This window comes from Aegilops tauschii, chromosome 2, assembly GCF_002575655.3.
Source record: "Aegilops tauschii subsp. strangulata cultivar AL8/78 chromosome 2, Aet v6.0, whole genome shotgun sequence".
NCBI classification, from domain to species: domain Eukaryota; kingdom Viridiplantae; phylum Streptophyta; class Magnoliopsida; order Poales; family Poaceae; genus Aegilops; species Aegilops tauschii.
In genome coordinates, this window is record NC_053036.3 from 358,822,749 (window position 1) to 358,839,744 (window position 16,996).

General features: G+C 48.4%; 1 protein-coding gene across 1 annotated transcript; it reads left to right on the forward strand.

Annotated features, from left to right (window-relative positions):
* Positions 1–14,303: 14,303 nt before the first annotated feature.
* Positions 14,304–15,704, forward strand: LOC109732782 (uncharacterized). The gene is made up of 3 exons (XM_020291972.4): positions 14,304–14,753; positions 14,884–15,181; positions 15,268–15,704. The coding sequence occupies exons 1-3, from the start codon at positions 14,443–14,445 to the stop codon at positions 15,499–15,501; spliced, it is 843 nt and encodes a 280-aa protein (XP_020147561.1). The 5' UTR covers positions 14,304–14,442; the 3' UTR covers positions 15,502–15,704.
* Positions 15,705–16,996: the final 1,292 nt, after the last annotated feature.

A 16,996-nucleotide genomic window follows, 5' to 3' on the forward strand; every position in this document is an offset into this window, starting at 1 on the left:
GCCGGAGGGGGGGATCCCTCATCGGTGGCCATCTTCATCATCCCGGCGCTCTCCATGACGAGGAGGGGGTAGTTCACCCTCGGGGCTGAGGGTATGTACCAGTAGCTATGTGTTTGATCTCTCTCTCTCTCTCGTGTTCTTGAGGTGATACGATCTTGATGTATCGCGAGCTTTGCTATTATAGTTGGATCTTATGATGTTTCTCCCCCTCTACTCTCTTGTAATGGATTAAGTTTTCCCTTTGAAGTTATCATATCGGATTGAGTCTTTAAGGATTTGAGAACACTTGATGTATGTCTTGCCGTGCTTATCTGTGGTGACAATGGGATATCACGTGATCCACTTGATGTATGTTTTGGTGATCAACTTGCGGGTTCCGCCCATGAACCTATGCATAGGGGTTGGCACACGTTTTCGTCTTGACTCTCTGGTAGAAACTTTGGGGCACTCTTTGAAGTTCTTTGTGTTGGTTGAATAGATGAATCTGAGATTGTGTGATGCATATCGTATAATCATACCCACGGATACTTGAGGTGACAATGGAGTATCTAGGTGACATTAGGGTTTTGGTTGATTTGTGTCTTAAGGTGTTATTCTAGTACGAACTCTATGATAGATCGAACGGAAAGAATAGCTTCGTGTTATTTTACTACGGACTCTTGAATAGATCGATCAGAAAGGATAACTTTGAGGTGGTTTCGTACCCTACCATAATATCTTCATTTGTTCTCCGCTATTAGTGACTTTGGAGTGACTTGTTGTTGCATGTTGAGGGATAGTTATATGATCCAATTATGTTATTATTGTTGAGAGAACTTGCACTAGTGAAAGTATGAACCCTAGGCCTTGTTTCAACGCATTGCAATACCGTTTACGCTCACTTTTATCATTAGTTACCTTGCTGTTTTTATATTTTCAGATTACAAAAACCTATATCTACCATTCATATTGCACTTGTATCACCATCTCTTCGTCGAACTAGTGCACCTATACAATTTACCATTGTATTGGGTGTGTTGGGGACACAAGAGACTCTTTGTTATTTGGTTGCAGGGTTTTTTGAGAGAGACCATCTTCATCCTACGCCTCCCACGGATTGATAAACCTTAGGTCATCCACTTGAGGGAAATTTGCTACTGTCGTACAAACCTCTGCACTTGGAGGCCCAACAATGTCTACAGGAAGAAGGTTGTGTAGTAGACATCTGTTGGAAATATGCCCTAGAGGCAATAATAAATGGTTATTATTATATTTCTTTGTTCATGGTAATTGTCTATTATTCATGCTATAATTGTATTGTCCGGAAATCGTAATACATGTGTGAATACATAGACCACAAAGTGTCCCTAGTAAGCCTCTAGTTGACTAGCTCGTTGATCAACAGATAGTCATGGTTTCCTGACTATGGACATTGGATGTCATTGATAACGGGATCACATCATTAGGAGAATGATGTGATGGACAAGACCCAATCCTAAGCATAGCATAAAAGATCGTGTAGTTTCGTTTGCTAGAGCTTTTCCAATGTCAAGTATCTTTTCCTTAGACCATGAGATCGTGCAACTCCCGGATACCGTAGGAGTGCTTTGGGTGTGCCAAACGTCACAACGTAACTGGGTGACTATAAAGGTGCACTACGGGTATCTCCGAAAGTGTCTGTTGGGTTGGCACGGATCGAGACTGGGATTTGTCACTCCGTGTGACGGAGAGGTATCTCTGGGCCCACTCGGTAATGCATCATCATAATGAGCTCAATGTGACTAAGGCGTTAGTCACAGGATCATGCATTGCGGTACGAGTAAAGAGACTTGCCGGTAACGAGATTGAACAAGGTATTGGGATACCGACGATCGAATCTCGGGCAAGTAACATACCGATTGACAAAGGGAATTGCATACGGGATTGATTGAATCCTCGACACCGTGGTTCATCCGATGAGATCATCGTGGAACATGTGGGAGCCAACATGGGTATCCAGATCCCGCTGTTGGTTATTGACCGAAGAGGCGTCTCGGTCATGTCTGCATGTCTCCCGAACCCGTAGGGTCTACACACTTAAGGTTCGGTGACGCTAGGGTTGTAGAGATATGTGTATGCGGAAACCCGAAAGTTGTTCGGAGTCCCGGATGAGATCCCGGACGTCACGAGAGGTTCCAGAATGGTCCGGAGGTGAAGAATTATATATAGGAAGTCAAGTTTCGGCTACCGGGAAAGTTTCGGGGGTTACCGGTATTGTACCGGGACCACCGGAAGGGTCCCGGGGGTCCACCGGGTGGGGCCACCTATCCCGGAGGGCCTCGTGGGCTGAAAGTGGAAGGGAACCAGCCCTTAGTGGGCTGGGGCGCCCCCCTTGGGCCTCCCCCCATGCGCCTAGGGTTGGGAACCCTAGGGGGGAGCTTCCCCCTTGCCTTGGGGGGCAAGGCAACCCTTTCCCCCTTTGGCCGCCGCCCCCCCTTGGAGATCCCATCTCCCAGGGCCGGCGCCCCCCCAGGGGGCCTATATAAAGGGGGGGAGGGCAGCAACACACAGCCTTGGGCGCCTCCCTCCTCCCCTGCAACACCTCTCTCTCTCGCAGAAGCTCGGTGAAGCCCTGCCGAGACCCGCTACATCCACCACCACGCCGTCGTGCTGTTGGATCTCCATCAACCTCTCCTTTCCCCTTGCTGGATCAAGAAGGAGGAGACGTCGCTGCACCGTACGTGTGTTGAACGCGGAGGTGCCGTCCGTTCGGCACTCGGTCATCGGTGATTTGGATCACGGCGAGTACGACTCCGTCATCCACGTTCATTGGAACGCTTCCGCTCGCGATCTACAAGGGTATGTAGATGCACTCCCTTCCCCTCGTTGCTAGTATACTCCATAGATGCATCTTGGTGAACGTAGGAAAATTTTAAAATTATGCTACGATTCCCAACAGTGGCATCATGAGCCAGGCCTATGCGTAGTTACTATGCACGAGTAGAACACAAAGCAGTTGTGGGCGTTGAGTTTGCCAATTCTTCTTGCCGCTACTAGTCGTTTCTTGTTTCGGCGGCATTGTAGGATGAAGCGGCCCGGACCGACCTTACACGTACGCTTACGTGAGACAGGTTCCACCGACTGACATGCACTAGTTGCATAAGGTGGCTAGCGGGTGTCTGTCTCTCCTACTTTAGTCGGAACGGATTCGATGAAAAGGGTCCTTATGAAGGGTAAATAGAAATTGGCAAATCACGTTGTGGTCATACGTAGGTAAGAAACGTTCTTGCTAGAAACCTACAAACCACGTAAAAACTTGCAACAACAATTAGAGGACGTCTAACTTGTTTTTGCAGCATGTGTTATGTGATGTGATATGGCCAGAAGATGTGATAAATGATATATGTGATGTATGAGATTGATCATATTCTTGTAATAGGAATCACGACTTGCATGTCGATGAGTATGACAACCGGCAGGAGCCATAGGAGTTGTCTTTATTATTTTGTATGACCTGCGTGTCATTGAATAACGCCATGTAAATTACTTTACTTTGTTGCTAAACGCGTTAGCCATAGAAGTAGAAATAATCATTGGCGTGACAACTTCATGAAGACACAATGATGGAGATCATGGTGTCATGCCGGTGACGAAGATGATCATGGTGCCCTGAAGATGGAGATCAAAGGAGCATGATGATATTGGCCATATCATGTCACTATTTAATTGCATGTGATGTTTATCATGTTTTTGCATCTTATTTGCTTAGAACGACGGTAGTAAGTAAGATGATCCCTTATAATAATTTCAAGAAAGTGTTCACCCCAACTGTGCACCGTTGCGAAGGTTCGTTGTTTCGAAGCACCACGTGATGATCGGGTGTGATAGATTCTAACGTTCGAATACAACGGGTGTTGACGAGCCTAGCATGTACAGACATGGCCTCGGAACACACGCAATACACTTAGGTTGACTTGACAAGCCTAGCATGTACAGACATGGCCTCGGAACACGGAGGACCGAAAGGTCGAGCATGAGTCGTATAGAAGATACGATCAACATGGAGATGTTCACCGATCTTGACTAGTCCGTCTCACGTGATGATCGGACACGACCTAGTTAAACTCGGATCATGTTTCACTTAGATGACGAGAGGGATGTCTATCTGAGTGGGAGTTCATTAAATAATTTGATTAGATGAACTTAATTATCATGAACTTAGTCTAAAATCTTTACACTATGTATTGTAGATCAAATGGCCAACGCTGTCCTCAATTTCAACGCATTCCTAGAGAAAACCAAGCTGAAAGATGATGGCAGCAACTATACGGACTGGGTCCGGAACCTGAGGCTCATCCTCATAGTAGCCAAGAAAGATTATGTCTTAGAAGCACCGCTAGGTGAAGCACCAATCCCAGAGAACCAAGACGTTATGAACGCTTGGCAATCACGTGCTGATGATTACTCCCTCGTTCAGTGCGGCATGCTTTATAGCTTAGAACCGGGTCTCCAAAAGCGTTTTGAGAAACATGGAGCATACGAGATGTTCGAGGAGCTGAAACTGGTTTTTCAAGCTCATGCCCGGGTCGAGAGATATGATGTCTCCGACAAGTTCTTCAGCTGTAAAATGGAGGAGAACAGTTCTGTTAGTGAGCACATACTCAGAATGTCTGGGTTGCATAACCACTTGTCTCAGCTGGGAGTCAATCTCCCGGATGACGCGGTCATTGACAGAATCCTCCAGTCGCTTCCACCAAGCTACAAGAGCTTTGTGATGAACTTCAATATGCAGGGGATGGAAAAGACCATTCCTGAGGTATATTCAATGCTGAAATCAGCTGAGGTAGAGATCAGAAAAGAACATCAAGTGTTGATGGTGAATAAAACCACTAAGTTCAAGAAGGGCAAGGGTAAGAAGAACTTCAAGAAGGACGGCAAGGGAGTTGCCGCGCCCGGTAAACCAGTTACCGGGAAGAAGTCAAAGAATGGACCCAAGCCCGAGACTGAGTGCTTTTATTGCAAGGGAAGTGGTCACTGGAAGCGGAACTGCCCCAAATACTTAGCGGACAAGAAGAAGGCCGGCAACACCAAAGGTATATGTGATATACAAGTTATTGATGTGTACCTTACCAGTACTCGTAGTAGCTCCTGGGTATTTGATACCGGTGCGGTTGCTCATATTTGTAACTCAAAACAGGAACTACGGAATAAACGGAGACTGGCAAAGGACGAGGTGACGATGCGCGTCGGGAATGGTTCCAAGGTCGATGTGATCGCCGTCGGCACGCTACCTCTGCATCTACCCACGGGATTAGTTTTAAACCTCAATAATTGTTATTTAGTGCCAGCTTTGAGCATGAACATTGTATCTGGATCTCGTTTAATTCGAGATAGCTACTCATTTAAATCCGAGAATAATGGTTGTTCTGTTTATTTGAGAGATATGTTTTATGGTCATGCCCCGCTGGTCAATGGTTTATTTTTGATGAATCTCGAACGTGATGTTACACATATTCATAGTGTGAATACCAAAAGATGTAAAGTTGATAACGATAGTCCCACATACTTGTGGCACTGCCGCCTTGGTCACATTGGTGTCAAGCGCATGAAGAAGCTCCATGCAGATGGACTTTTGGAGTCTCTTGATTACGAATCATTTGACACATGCGAACCATGCCTCATGGGTAAGATGACCAAGACTCCGTTCTCCGGAACAATGGAGCGAGCAACCAACTTATTGGAAATCATACATACCGATGTGTGCGGTCCAATGAGTGTTGAGGCTCGCGGAGGATATCGTTATGCTCTCACTCTCACTGATGATTTAAGTAGATATGGGTATGTCTACCTAATGAAACACAAGTCTGAAACTTTGAAAAGTTCAAGGAATTTCAGAGTGAAGTCGAGAATCAACGTGACAGGAAAATAAAATTCTTACGATCAGATCGTGGTGGAGAATATTTAAGTCACGAATTTGGTACACACTTAAGGAAATGTGGAATAGTTTCATAACTCACGCCGCCTGGAACACCTCAGAGAAATGGTGTGTCCGAACGTCGTAATCGCACTCAATTGGATATGGTGCGATCTATGATGTCTCTTACCGATTTACCGCTCTCATTTTGGGGCTATGCTTTAAAGACTGCCGCATTCACTTTAAATAGGGCTCCGTCGAAATCCATTGAGATGACACCGTATGAATTATGGTTTGGGAAGAAACCTAAGCTGTCGTTTCTAAAAGTTTGGGGATGCGATGCTTATGTCAAGAAACTTCAACCTGAAAAGCTCGAACCCAAGTCGGAAAAATGCGTCTTCATAGGATACCCTAAGGAAACTATTGGGTATACCTTCTACCTCAGATCCGAGGGCAAGATCTTCTTTGCCAAGAACGGGTCCTTTCTAGAGAAGGAGTTTCTCTCGAAAGAATTGAGTGGGAGGAAAGTGGAACTTGATGAGGTGATAGTCACCCCTTCCGAACCGGAAAGTAGCGCAGCGCGGAAAATGTTCCTGTGGTGCCTACACCGACTGGGGAGGAAGTTAATGATGATGATCATGAAGCTTCGGATCAAGTTACTGAACTTCGTAGGTCCACAAGGACACGTTCCACACCAGAGTGGTACGGCAACCCTGTCCTGGAAATCATGTTGTTAGACAACGGTGAAGCTTCGAACTATGAAGAAGCGATGGCGGGCCCGGATTCCGACAAATGGCTAGAAGCCATGAAATCCGAGATAGAATCCATGTATGAAAACGAAGTATGGACTTTGACTGACTTGCCCGATGATCGGCGAGCCATAGAAAACAAATGGATCTTTAAGAAGAAGACGGACGCGGATGGTAATGTGACCATCTATAAGGCTCGACTTGTCGCTAAGGGTTATCGACAAGTTCAAGGAGTTGACTACGATGAGACTTTCTCACCCGTAGCGAAGCTGAAGTCCGTCCGAATCATGTTAGCAATTGCCGCATACTATGATTATGAGATATGGCAGATGGACGTCAAAACGGCATTCCTTAACGGCTTCCTTAAGGAAGAGTTGTATATGATGCAGCCGGAAGGTTTTGTCGATCCTAAGAATGCTAACAAAGTATGCAAGCTCCAGCGCTCAATCTATGGGCTGGTGCAAGCATCTCGGAGTTGGAACATTCGCTTTGATGAGATGATCAAAGCGTTTGGGTTTACACAGACTTATGGAGAAGCCTGTGTTTACAAGAAAGTGAGTGGGAGCTCTGTAGCATTTCTCATATTATATGTGGATGACATACTATTGATGGAAAATGATATAGAATTCTTGGAAAGCATAAAGGCCTATTTGAATAAGTGTTTTTCAATGAAGGACCTTGGAGAAGCTGCTTATATATTAGGCATCAAGATCTATAGAGATAGATCAAGACGCCTCATTGGTCTTTCACAAAGTACATACCTTGACAAGATATTGAAGAAGTTCAATATGGATCAGTCCAAGAAGGGGTTCTTGCCTGTATTGCAAGGTGTGCAATTGAGCAAGGCTCAATGCCCGACCACGGCAGAAGATATAGAAAAGATGAGTGTCATCCCCTATGCCTCGGCCATAGGGTCTATTATGTATGCCATGTTGTGTACCAGACCTGATGTAAACCTTGCCGTAAGTTTGGTAGGAAGGTACCAAAGTAATCCCGGCATGGAACACTGGACAGCAGTCAAGAATATCCTGAAGTACCTGAAGAGGACTAAGGATATGTTTCTCATTTATGGAGGTGACGAAGAGCTCGTCGTAAAGGGTTACGTCGACGCTAGCTTCGACACAGATCTGGATGACTCGAAGTCACAAACCGGATACGTGTATATTTTGAATAGAGCAGTAAGCTGGTGCAGTTGCAAGCAAAGCATCGTGGCGGGATCTACATGTGAAGCGGAGTACATGGCAGCCTCGGAGGCAGCACAGGAAGCAGTCTGGATGAAGGAGTTCATTACCGACCTAGGGGTGATTCCCAATGCGTCGGGCCCGATGACTCTCTTCTGTGACAACACTGGAGCTATTGCCCTTGCGAAGGAGCCCAGGTTTCACAGGAAGACCAGGCATATCAAGCGTCGCTTCAACTCCATTCGTGAAAGTGTTCAAAATGGAGACATAGATATTTGTAAAGTACATACGGACCTGAATGTAGCAGATCCGTTGACTAAACCTCTCCCTAGGGCAAAACATGATCAACACCAGGACGCAATGAGTGTTCGATTCATCACAATGTAACTAGATTATTGACTCTAGTGCAAGTGGGAGACTGTTGGAAATATGCCCTAGAGGCAATAATAAATGGTTATTATTATATTTCTTTGTTCATGGTAATTGTCTATTATTCATGCTATAATTGTATTGTCCGGAAATCGTAATACATGTGTGAATACATAGACCACAAAGTGTCCCTAGTAAGCCTCTAGTTGACTAGCTCGTTGATCAACAGATAGTCATGGTTTCCTGACTATGGACATTGGATGTCATTGATAACGGGATCACATCATTAGGAGAATGATGTGATGGACAAGACCCAATCCTAAGCATAGCATAAAAGATCGTGTAGTTTCGTTTGCTAGAGCTTTTCCAATGTCAAGTATCTTTTCCTTAGACCATGAGATCGTGCAACTCCCGGATACCGTAGGAGTGCTTTGGGTGTGCCAAACGTCACAACGTAACTGGGTGACTATAAAGGTGCACTACGGGTATCTCCGAAAGTGCTTGTTGGGTTGGCACGGATCGAGACTGGGATTTGTCACACCGTGTGACGGAGAGGTATCTCTGGGCCCACTCGGTAATGCATCATCATAATGAGCTCAATGTGACTAAGGCGTTAGTCACGGGATCATGCATTGCGGTACGAGTAAAGAGACTTGCCGGTAACGAGATTGAACAAGGTATTGGGATACCGACGATCGAATCTCGGGCAAGTAACATACCGATTGACAAAGGGAATTGCATACGGGATTGATTGAATCCTCGACACCGTGGTTCATCCGATGAGATCATCGTGGAACATGTGGGAGCCAACATGGGTATCCAGATCCCGCTGTTGGTTATTGACCGGAGAGGCGTCTCGGTCATGTCTGCATGTCTCCCGAACCCGTAGGGTCTACACACTTAAGGTTCGGTGACGCTAGGGTTGTAGAGATATGTGTATGCGGAAACCCGAAAGTTGTTCGGAGTCCCGGATGAGATCCCGGACGTCACGAGAGGTTCCGGAATGGTCCGGAGATGAAGAATTATATATAGGAAGTCAAGTTTCGGCTACCGGGAAAGTTTCGGGGGTTACCGGTATTGTACCGGGACCACCGGAAGGGTCCCGGGGGTCCACCGGGTGGGGCCACCTATCCCGGAGGGTCCCGTGGGCTTAAAGTGGAAGGGAACCAGCCCTTAGTGGGCTGGGGCGCCCCCCTTGGGCCTCCCCCCATGCGCCTAGGGTTGGGAACCCTAGGGGGAGCTTCCCCCTTGCCTTGGGGGGCAAGGCAACCCTTTCCCCCTTTGGCCGCCGCCCCCCCTTGGAGATCCCATCTCCCAGGGCCGGCGCCCCCCAGGGGGCCTATATAAAGGGGGGGGAGGGAGGGCAGCAACACACAGCCTTGGGCGCCTCCCTCCTCCCCTGCAACACCTCTCTCTCTCTCTCGCAGAAGCTCGGTGAAGCCCTGCCGAGACCCGCTACATCCACCACCACGCCGTCGTGCTGTTGGATCTCCATCAACCTCTCCTTTCCCCTTGCTGGATCAAGAAGGAGGAGACGTCGCTGCACCGTACGTGTGTTGAACGCGGAGGTGCCGTCCGTTCGGCACTCGGTCATCGGTGATTTGGATCACGGCGAGTACGACTCCGTCATCCACGTTCATTGGAACGCTTCCGCTCGCGATCTACAAGGGTATGTAGATGCACTCCCTTCCCCTCGTTGCTAGTATACTCCATAGATGCATCTTGGTGAACGTAGGAAAATTTTAAAATTATGCTACGATTCCCAACAACATCAATCTCTTTTCTGGCGACGTTGCCGGGGAGGTGAGTGCTTGAAGGTATATCTTTAGATCTTGCAATCAAATCTTTTAGTTTCTTGTTTTATCACTAGTTTAGTTTGTAAAAGAAAACTACAAAAAGTGGAATTGAGTCTGTCTCATACGCTTCATCTTTTTAATATCTTCCGTAAGTATGATGAAAAGGAAAATTGTGCTCAAGTGCTAGAAGAAGAAGTCTATAAAATGTTTGGTACTAAATCTTTGAATGATGAGCATGATTGCAATATTGTTAGTATGAACTATTGAATATCCATAGTACTAATGATGATTGCACTAGTCATGATGAAAATATCTCTTATAAGCATGTCGATTTTTGTGGAGTGTATTGGGTTTGCAAGTACACACCAAATAGGGAAGATAGATATTGCAAGAGGCATAAGCGTTTAGAAACTAAATTGTTGCAAGAAAGTCTTGATGTTTGTGCTGAAAACTTCAATATTTTTCGCGATCCTTGTGAACTTTGCAAGGAACATGGTCATTTAAATCTCCAATGCAAATTTGCTACTTGAGGGAAATTTGCTACTGTCGTACAAACCTCTGCACTTGGAGGCCCAACAACGTCTACAAGAAGAAGGTTGTGTAGTAGACATCACTTCACTCCCCTAGAGGATCTAAAATAAGGTCCCACTTCCCCATTGATATTGATAGCAGTGTTCCAAGACCTAACCATTTGCATGATCCAGGAGCACCACCGCTCGTTGAACCCTCTCCGCTACATCACCAACCTCAAAAAGGACCAATCCAGGCGATCGTATGCCTTCTAGAAATCCAATTTAAGGAAGACGCCCTTATGGCACCGCGAAGCCACCTCATGGACAATTTCATGAAGGGCCAAGATCCCATCATGGATTCGCTGACCCTTCAGGAACGCGGTTTGGAGAGGGTGAGCAATCCGCTCTGCCATAGGGGACCCGTCTTTTGGGCTCGACTAATGGTGGCAAAGAAACTTCTTTTCCGTTTTGGATCCTTGGTCATAAAAGACGGGCCAGAGATTCATTTCTGGAGGACATCTGACTAGACAATACATTTTTCTCTAATAATGAATTAGATAACTCACATAACTAATTGTACTAAACTAATCTAGAAGGCACATGATATAACTTAGGCCTTGTACAATGCAAGACTCTTAAGAAGATGCTTAATAAAATAAACCTTTTTTCGTAAGAATCAGATGCTTATCTTTGTAACTCTGGTACCTAATTAAGTGTTTGTCTTCTATAAATAAGTATGAGTGCATAGACAGGAAATGATTTTTTTAAGCACCCCTCTCAGCACCGATGATTGAAGTGACTCGTCTTTGTTGGAGTTGTGTCAAATATAGTGTACGAGGTAGGTTACAGTTGGACTTGTAGTTGTATTGTGTTTACATAGGATATGGAGTGGTGTCCCAGTAGGACAATTGTATCCTAGACCTCTCATATATAGCGGGGGTAGACACACGATGTAACCTATGCCAACATAATAGCACAGGCGCGTAAGGGGAGCCGGCGGCGTGTGCCGGCGCCCGGGTGGCCGGGTGCAGTATTGTGACGGTGTCACGGGAAGGAGCGCCCGTAGTCAAGCCCCGGGGATGTAGCCAGGTGAACCTCGTTAACAAATCTCGGTGTCGTGCTTCATGTGATTGCTTGGTCCTTGGATGATCGATGGTATGACTCGGATTTATTCTAACAAGTGGTATCAGAGTTAGGTTTTCTGGAGGTAGCGGATCCTGTTGATCTAGAGGAAAAGACGAGCCGAGACGTGCGACCGTCGATAAGGCGATCGATCGGGCGAGCGTCAGGTGGCACGGGTACATGTTGTGATTGCTAGCGGGCGACGCAGGCAGATTGGATCGGACGCAAGGGATCTCGGCGAGATACTTGATGGCGGCGGCGTGATGTGCAAAAGCAGGCTGCAGGCAGAGCGCTAGGGTACGGCGTCCACTCGGTGCGAGGCAAGCGCGTTGCACGGGCAACGTTTGGAAAGCGCGTGTCGTGTCGGTCGTTGGCCAAGCGCAGACGATGCAATATCTTAGTAAACACACGCGTGGGGCTGCGGTCCGGGAGAGCTGCTAGCCGAGTTGGCTGTGCGTGTGCTAACTCCGATCTGGAGCGGTACTGGAGGTTACGTATTTGCTCTTCAATCACAAGCTACGTGAGGTTTGTTTGGGAAAAAAAGGAGCGGCAAGGTTCACGTATGTGTACAAGAGCAGTTTTTGGCTGGATCAAGTACGATCTATTTTTTGCTATAAGATGCACGAAGAAGCAATAGCAAAGAGTGACAGGGAAAATGAAGATTTGTGCAGTTTGCATGGAAGTTTTTCCTGGGTCGGTTTGCTGAGTTGGCTTGGAACACATGGACAGGCTGCGGAGGCGTGCGTATAAGTGCGTCATGCAGGGTCATGCGTACACATGGTGTCTAAGACATGCACAGATGTGCGGGTGGACACGACGCAGGGTGGAGCATGGTTGTAGTCGGATATATATGTCCGGCTGGGTCGGACTGGACAGTCTGACGGATCGACGTGAGTCGGTTGGTACAGAAGACGGTGGTGGGATCGACGACGACGACATTAGGAGCGTGATGCTGATGGTGACCGACTTCTGGGGCGTGGAAACACGTGGCAAATGCCCGAGACTTGTGCGGCTTCGACAAGACTATGGCGCAGGGTTGATTCAAGGTGGTGTATACGCGGAGCTTGAAGTCGACGGGGCGCGTGGGTGGACTGATCATCTACCATGGAGTCATGTTGAAGGTGAAGCTGGATTGAGGGGCTACGACGTAAGTCGACGGGGTCGAAGCCTATTCAGCAGGCGGGAAAAGCGAGGGACACGTAGTTCGGACTGGAGCCCAGTGGTCTGATGGAAGCGTGAAACTCGTCATCGGTCGATGATGATCGGTGGTACTCTGCAGTGGGGGTTGAGTGGTGTGGGTTCACGACCCTTCAGACTCGACCAGGATAGCGGAGGCTCGACGCGGTAATAGCGGCGAGGCGTGCAGTATGCACGAGGCATGGAGACGGGCCAGGGCTCTGATGGTCATACATGTGGTGAGAAAACTGTGAATTTGACTCGGGATGACTACAAGCAACGGTGAAATTCTTTCAAGTTTCAGACAGACGGTCAAGAAAGGAGCGGTGATGTTGAGTTCAGGTAACTCTTATGTGTGACACCCAATATGTGAGTTGTTCACTTTCACGCAGGTCAGTGATCAGTGTGTGATGTCGTTGGACTGATACTCTGGAAGTTGGGAGCGCAAACTAGAGTAATAGGAACTTAACTTTGCTCGAGTGTTGACTGTGGTCAAGAAAAGAAGGGACTAGAAGTTGCAGGTGGAGTCACATGGAGTCTTTGGAGTAGCAGCGGTACTCATGAGATAAGCTCAAGTCCAATGTACATGGAAGTTTGACGCATGGACAAATCCAGGGTGGTGGAGTATATTCGCCAAGGTGGAGTTTGTTGGAGTTGTGTCGAATATAGTGTACGAGGCAGGTTACAGTTGGACTTGTAGTTGTATTGTGTTTACATAGGATATGGAGTCGTGTCCTAGTAGGACACTTATATCCTAGACCTCTCATATATAGCGGGGTAGACACACGATGTAACCTATGCCAACACAATAGCACAGGCGCGCAAGGGGGAGCCGGCGGCGTGTGCCGGCGCCCGGATGGCCGGGTGCGGTATTGTGACGGTGTCACGGGGAGAAGCGCCTGTAGTCAAGCCTCGGGATGTAACCATATCGGTGAACCTCGTTAACAAATCTCGGTGTCGTGCTTCATGTGATTGCTTGGTTCTTGGATGATCGACGATATGACTCGGATTTATTCCAACTGTCTTTCAAGTATTTTGGTTGGAGTTTGTAAAAGAATAAAAATAAAGTAAATTTAAGGATGAGTTTTTTTTGAACAGACCCAAGGGAGCCGATAATCTTGTTTTTCTTGGATCACATGTTTTTAGAAGAAAAAAATGTTCCATGAATTTATGATGTTTTATAAATAACAAAAAAAATCCGTTTGAAAATATTCATGATTTTTACGTAATCTTCTGCTAGAAGCCTTAGGAGGAACTTATGACACAATCTCATCCTGGAGCCTCGACGCTGTTCCTCTCTTTCCTTTCTTCCCGGTGGAACCATCCAGGCGCGAGCATGGAAGACAGATGTACCCAAACTAGATGGCGTCGCATTGAAAATGAAAATGCGTTACCAGAAAAGTGCCACGCAGCCAGCCTTCGTGTCCTCGGCCCGGTACGTGCCCCGCCGTATGTGCGGACACGTACCCCATCTGACCGGCGCCAGCGAACAAACAAATACTCCCACTCCCTCTTGCCCAGTTCCTGCTACCCCTTCCTCTGCTTTCCTCTCGTAAAGTATAGTCCCGCGGTGCTGCTCTGTTCATTACTCGGGCGATCGGCGATCAGTAGTGCACTTGCCGTAGCTGTATATTGATAGCGGGCTGATTGAGGTAGCTGCCTGCCATGTCTGGAATATCGCTTGCAGTGGCGCCGCGGTCTGACCCGGACAACGGGGCGGAGCGGCAGCCGTCGTCGGCGATGCTCGGGGGCGTCATGGGCTCGCTCCGCGTCATCGAGCTCCAGCTCGTCGCCTTCATCATGGTCTTCTCGATGTCAGGCCTCGTCCCGCTCATCGACCTCGCCTTCCCGGTCGTCACCACTCTCTACCTCCTCGCCCTCTCCCGCCTCGCCTTCCCTTCGCTCCACAGCAAGGTCGACGACGAGGCCGCCGCTGTCCACTCCGCCGCGTCCCAGGAGATCTTCCGCGGAAGCAAGTAAGTTTTCATCACTATGTCAGAGAAGATGAATCTATTTCTTTGATTGGTTAGCACCCGAGGATTGTTCTTGTATACATATTTGGATGCACTGTTCTGGATGATTAATTGTGCGCCGGCGCGCAAGCAGGCTGTTTCAGGTGTACGTGGTGATGGGCACCACGGTGGGGCTGTTCCTGCCGCTGGCGCACGTCCTGGGTGGGTTCGCGCGCGGCGACGATGCCGCCGTGCGCTCCGCGACGCCGCACCTGTTCCTGCTCTCCTGCCAGATCCTCACGGAGAACATCGTCGGCTCGCTCGGCGTCTTCTCGCCGCCGCTGAGGGCGCTGGTGCCGCTTCTCTACACCGTGCGCCGCGTCTTCGTCATCGTCGACTGGGTCTATGACGTGTGGACCAACAAGCTCATCACCCGCACCGCCCCCGTTCAGGTGCGTTGATGTCACGATTTCCAGTTTCAGACATGAATCCTTTCCCATCGTGTGTCTTGACTACCGCGTTCCGCGGCGTGATGCAGGATAAGGCCTGGGTGTGGTTCGGCAGGTACCTCGCGGTGGCGAACCTGGTCTACTTCTCCATCAACCTGTTCGTCTTCCTGATCCCCAAGTTCCTCCCCCGCGCGTTCGAGAAGTACTTCCACACGCGCAACGAGGTGTACGCCAAGACGGCGGAGGACAAGCGGGCAAGGGATCTATCCTCGCTCGATGATGACAGTGCGCCAAAATCGGAGGTCTGCAAGAAGGCCGACTGAGATCGATGATCGTGTTCGTTGCGCGGCGTTTGAGCTGCGCTCGTAGTGTGCTCTCTAGCTTCAACTTTGCTTACCTGTATGTGGACCGGTGTTTGTACATTTGGGTCTTCGCTTCTCAATTCTGAAATTCCGTGTGAATGTCGTTCTTGGTTCCTCTTTACTCCCTTCGTTTCAACATAATTGAAGTTCCAGATTTAGTTTAAGTAACTTTTTAAAGTTTGACCAGCTCAAAAAATGTGCCAGATCTACAACCCCAAACACACAATAGATGAAAATATATACACAATCTCAAAAAACTAACTTCATGTTCTATATGTTGACTTAGTCAAACTTAAACAAGTTTTTTTTTTGACTTTGAACTCGCAAGTCGGGGAACAAATAAAGTTCACCCTGCGTCCTCTCTCCGGATCGATACGTTCGTTCTTCTTCAAATAAAGTTCACCCCGCGTTCGGAGGTCGTTCGTTCTTCTCCAAATAAAGTTCACCCCGTGTCCGGAGGTGCGTTCGTTCTTCTCCAAATAAAGTTCACCCCGCGTCCTCCTTCGGATCGAAAATGTGCGTTCGTTCTTTTCCACCGTATGACGAAGTGCCCGGGGGCCGGGGTATTAATCTTTCTGAATCTAATATTGGTTTCGACGGTGTCCAAGTTCCTCCCCCTACCCAAAGCCTGCTCGGTTCTGGCGGATCTTTCCAAATCTAATCCTGGTTTTGACGGGTGCCGAGTGGAAGGGTCGTCGCTCAGCGGATGAAAGCCCCCTCCCCCTCCCCAAAGCCTGCTCGGATCTGGTGACGACATGTCATGGCTCCCCCCTCGAGCAGGGGGGCTTGGGTGGTAGCCAACGATGCAGCGTTCCCTCGGCGCGCATTGCTGAGCTCTGAGGTGGAGGTGGTGGTGGACGGCGATGGTTGTGGGCGTGGGCCATTTCTTCGGTGCTCCCATTGGTCCATGCGTGGGCGGCGACGGCGGCAGCGTCGGTGGACAGGGGGGCTACAGCTACTAATTCGTCCGCGTGTGGGCGGCAGCATCGACGGACCGAGGGGCTGCAGCTGCGGCGGCGTTGTTGATCGGTGGTGCGCTGATGCGGAGCTTGGGGGCGCTGTGTCCTGGATTCGTGGGGTCTTTCTGGATCTTCAGGTCGGCATGTGGGATCCTGTAGCGGATGGTGTTTGTGTCAGTCATGGTGGTGCGATGGGCGTGCGGTGGTGTTGAGCTCAACCAGAAATGTTGTTGCGCTTGGGCGTGTGGGCCGGATCTAGCTGGGCAGCGGGGGACCCTCTGCCACTCGTCCTACGGCTTGTTGTGCAACGCGGGCCTAGCAAGACTGGCTCGACATGTTTTGAATCTTAATGCTAGCACTTCGTTGGCGAAGGCGAACAGTTCACGATATTGTGCCAATTTCAGTTTTGAACTACTTATTTCATAGCTTTCAACTGAGCGGCAGACCCGACGCGACGGATGGATAAGCCAATGTTAATAGCTGGTCTAATTCCGCGA

Excerpts from the sequence above, each read along its gene's own strand:
- LOC109732782 (XM_020291972.4), top strand. The coding sequence starts at position 14,443 with ATGTCTGGAATATCGCTTGCAGTGGCGCCGCGGTCTGACCCGGACAAC. Across the intron at positions 14,754-14,883 it reads GAGATCTTCCGCGGAAGCAA|GCTGTTTCAGGTGTACGTGG; the intron begins GTAAGTTTTCAT and ends GCGCGCAAGCAG. Across the intron at positions 15,182-15,267 it reads CCCGCACCGCCCCCGTTCAG|GATAAGGCCTGGGTGTGGTT; the intron begins GTGCGTTGATGT and ends GGCGTGATGCAG.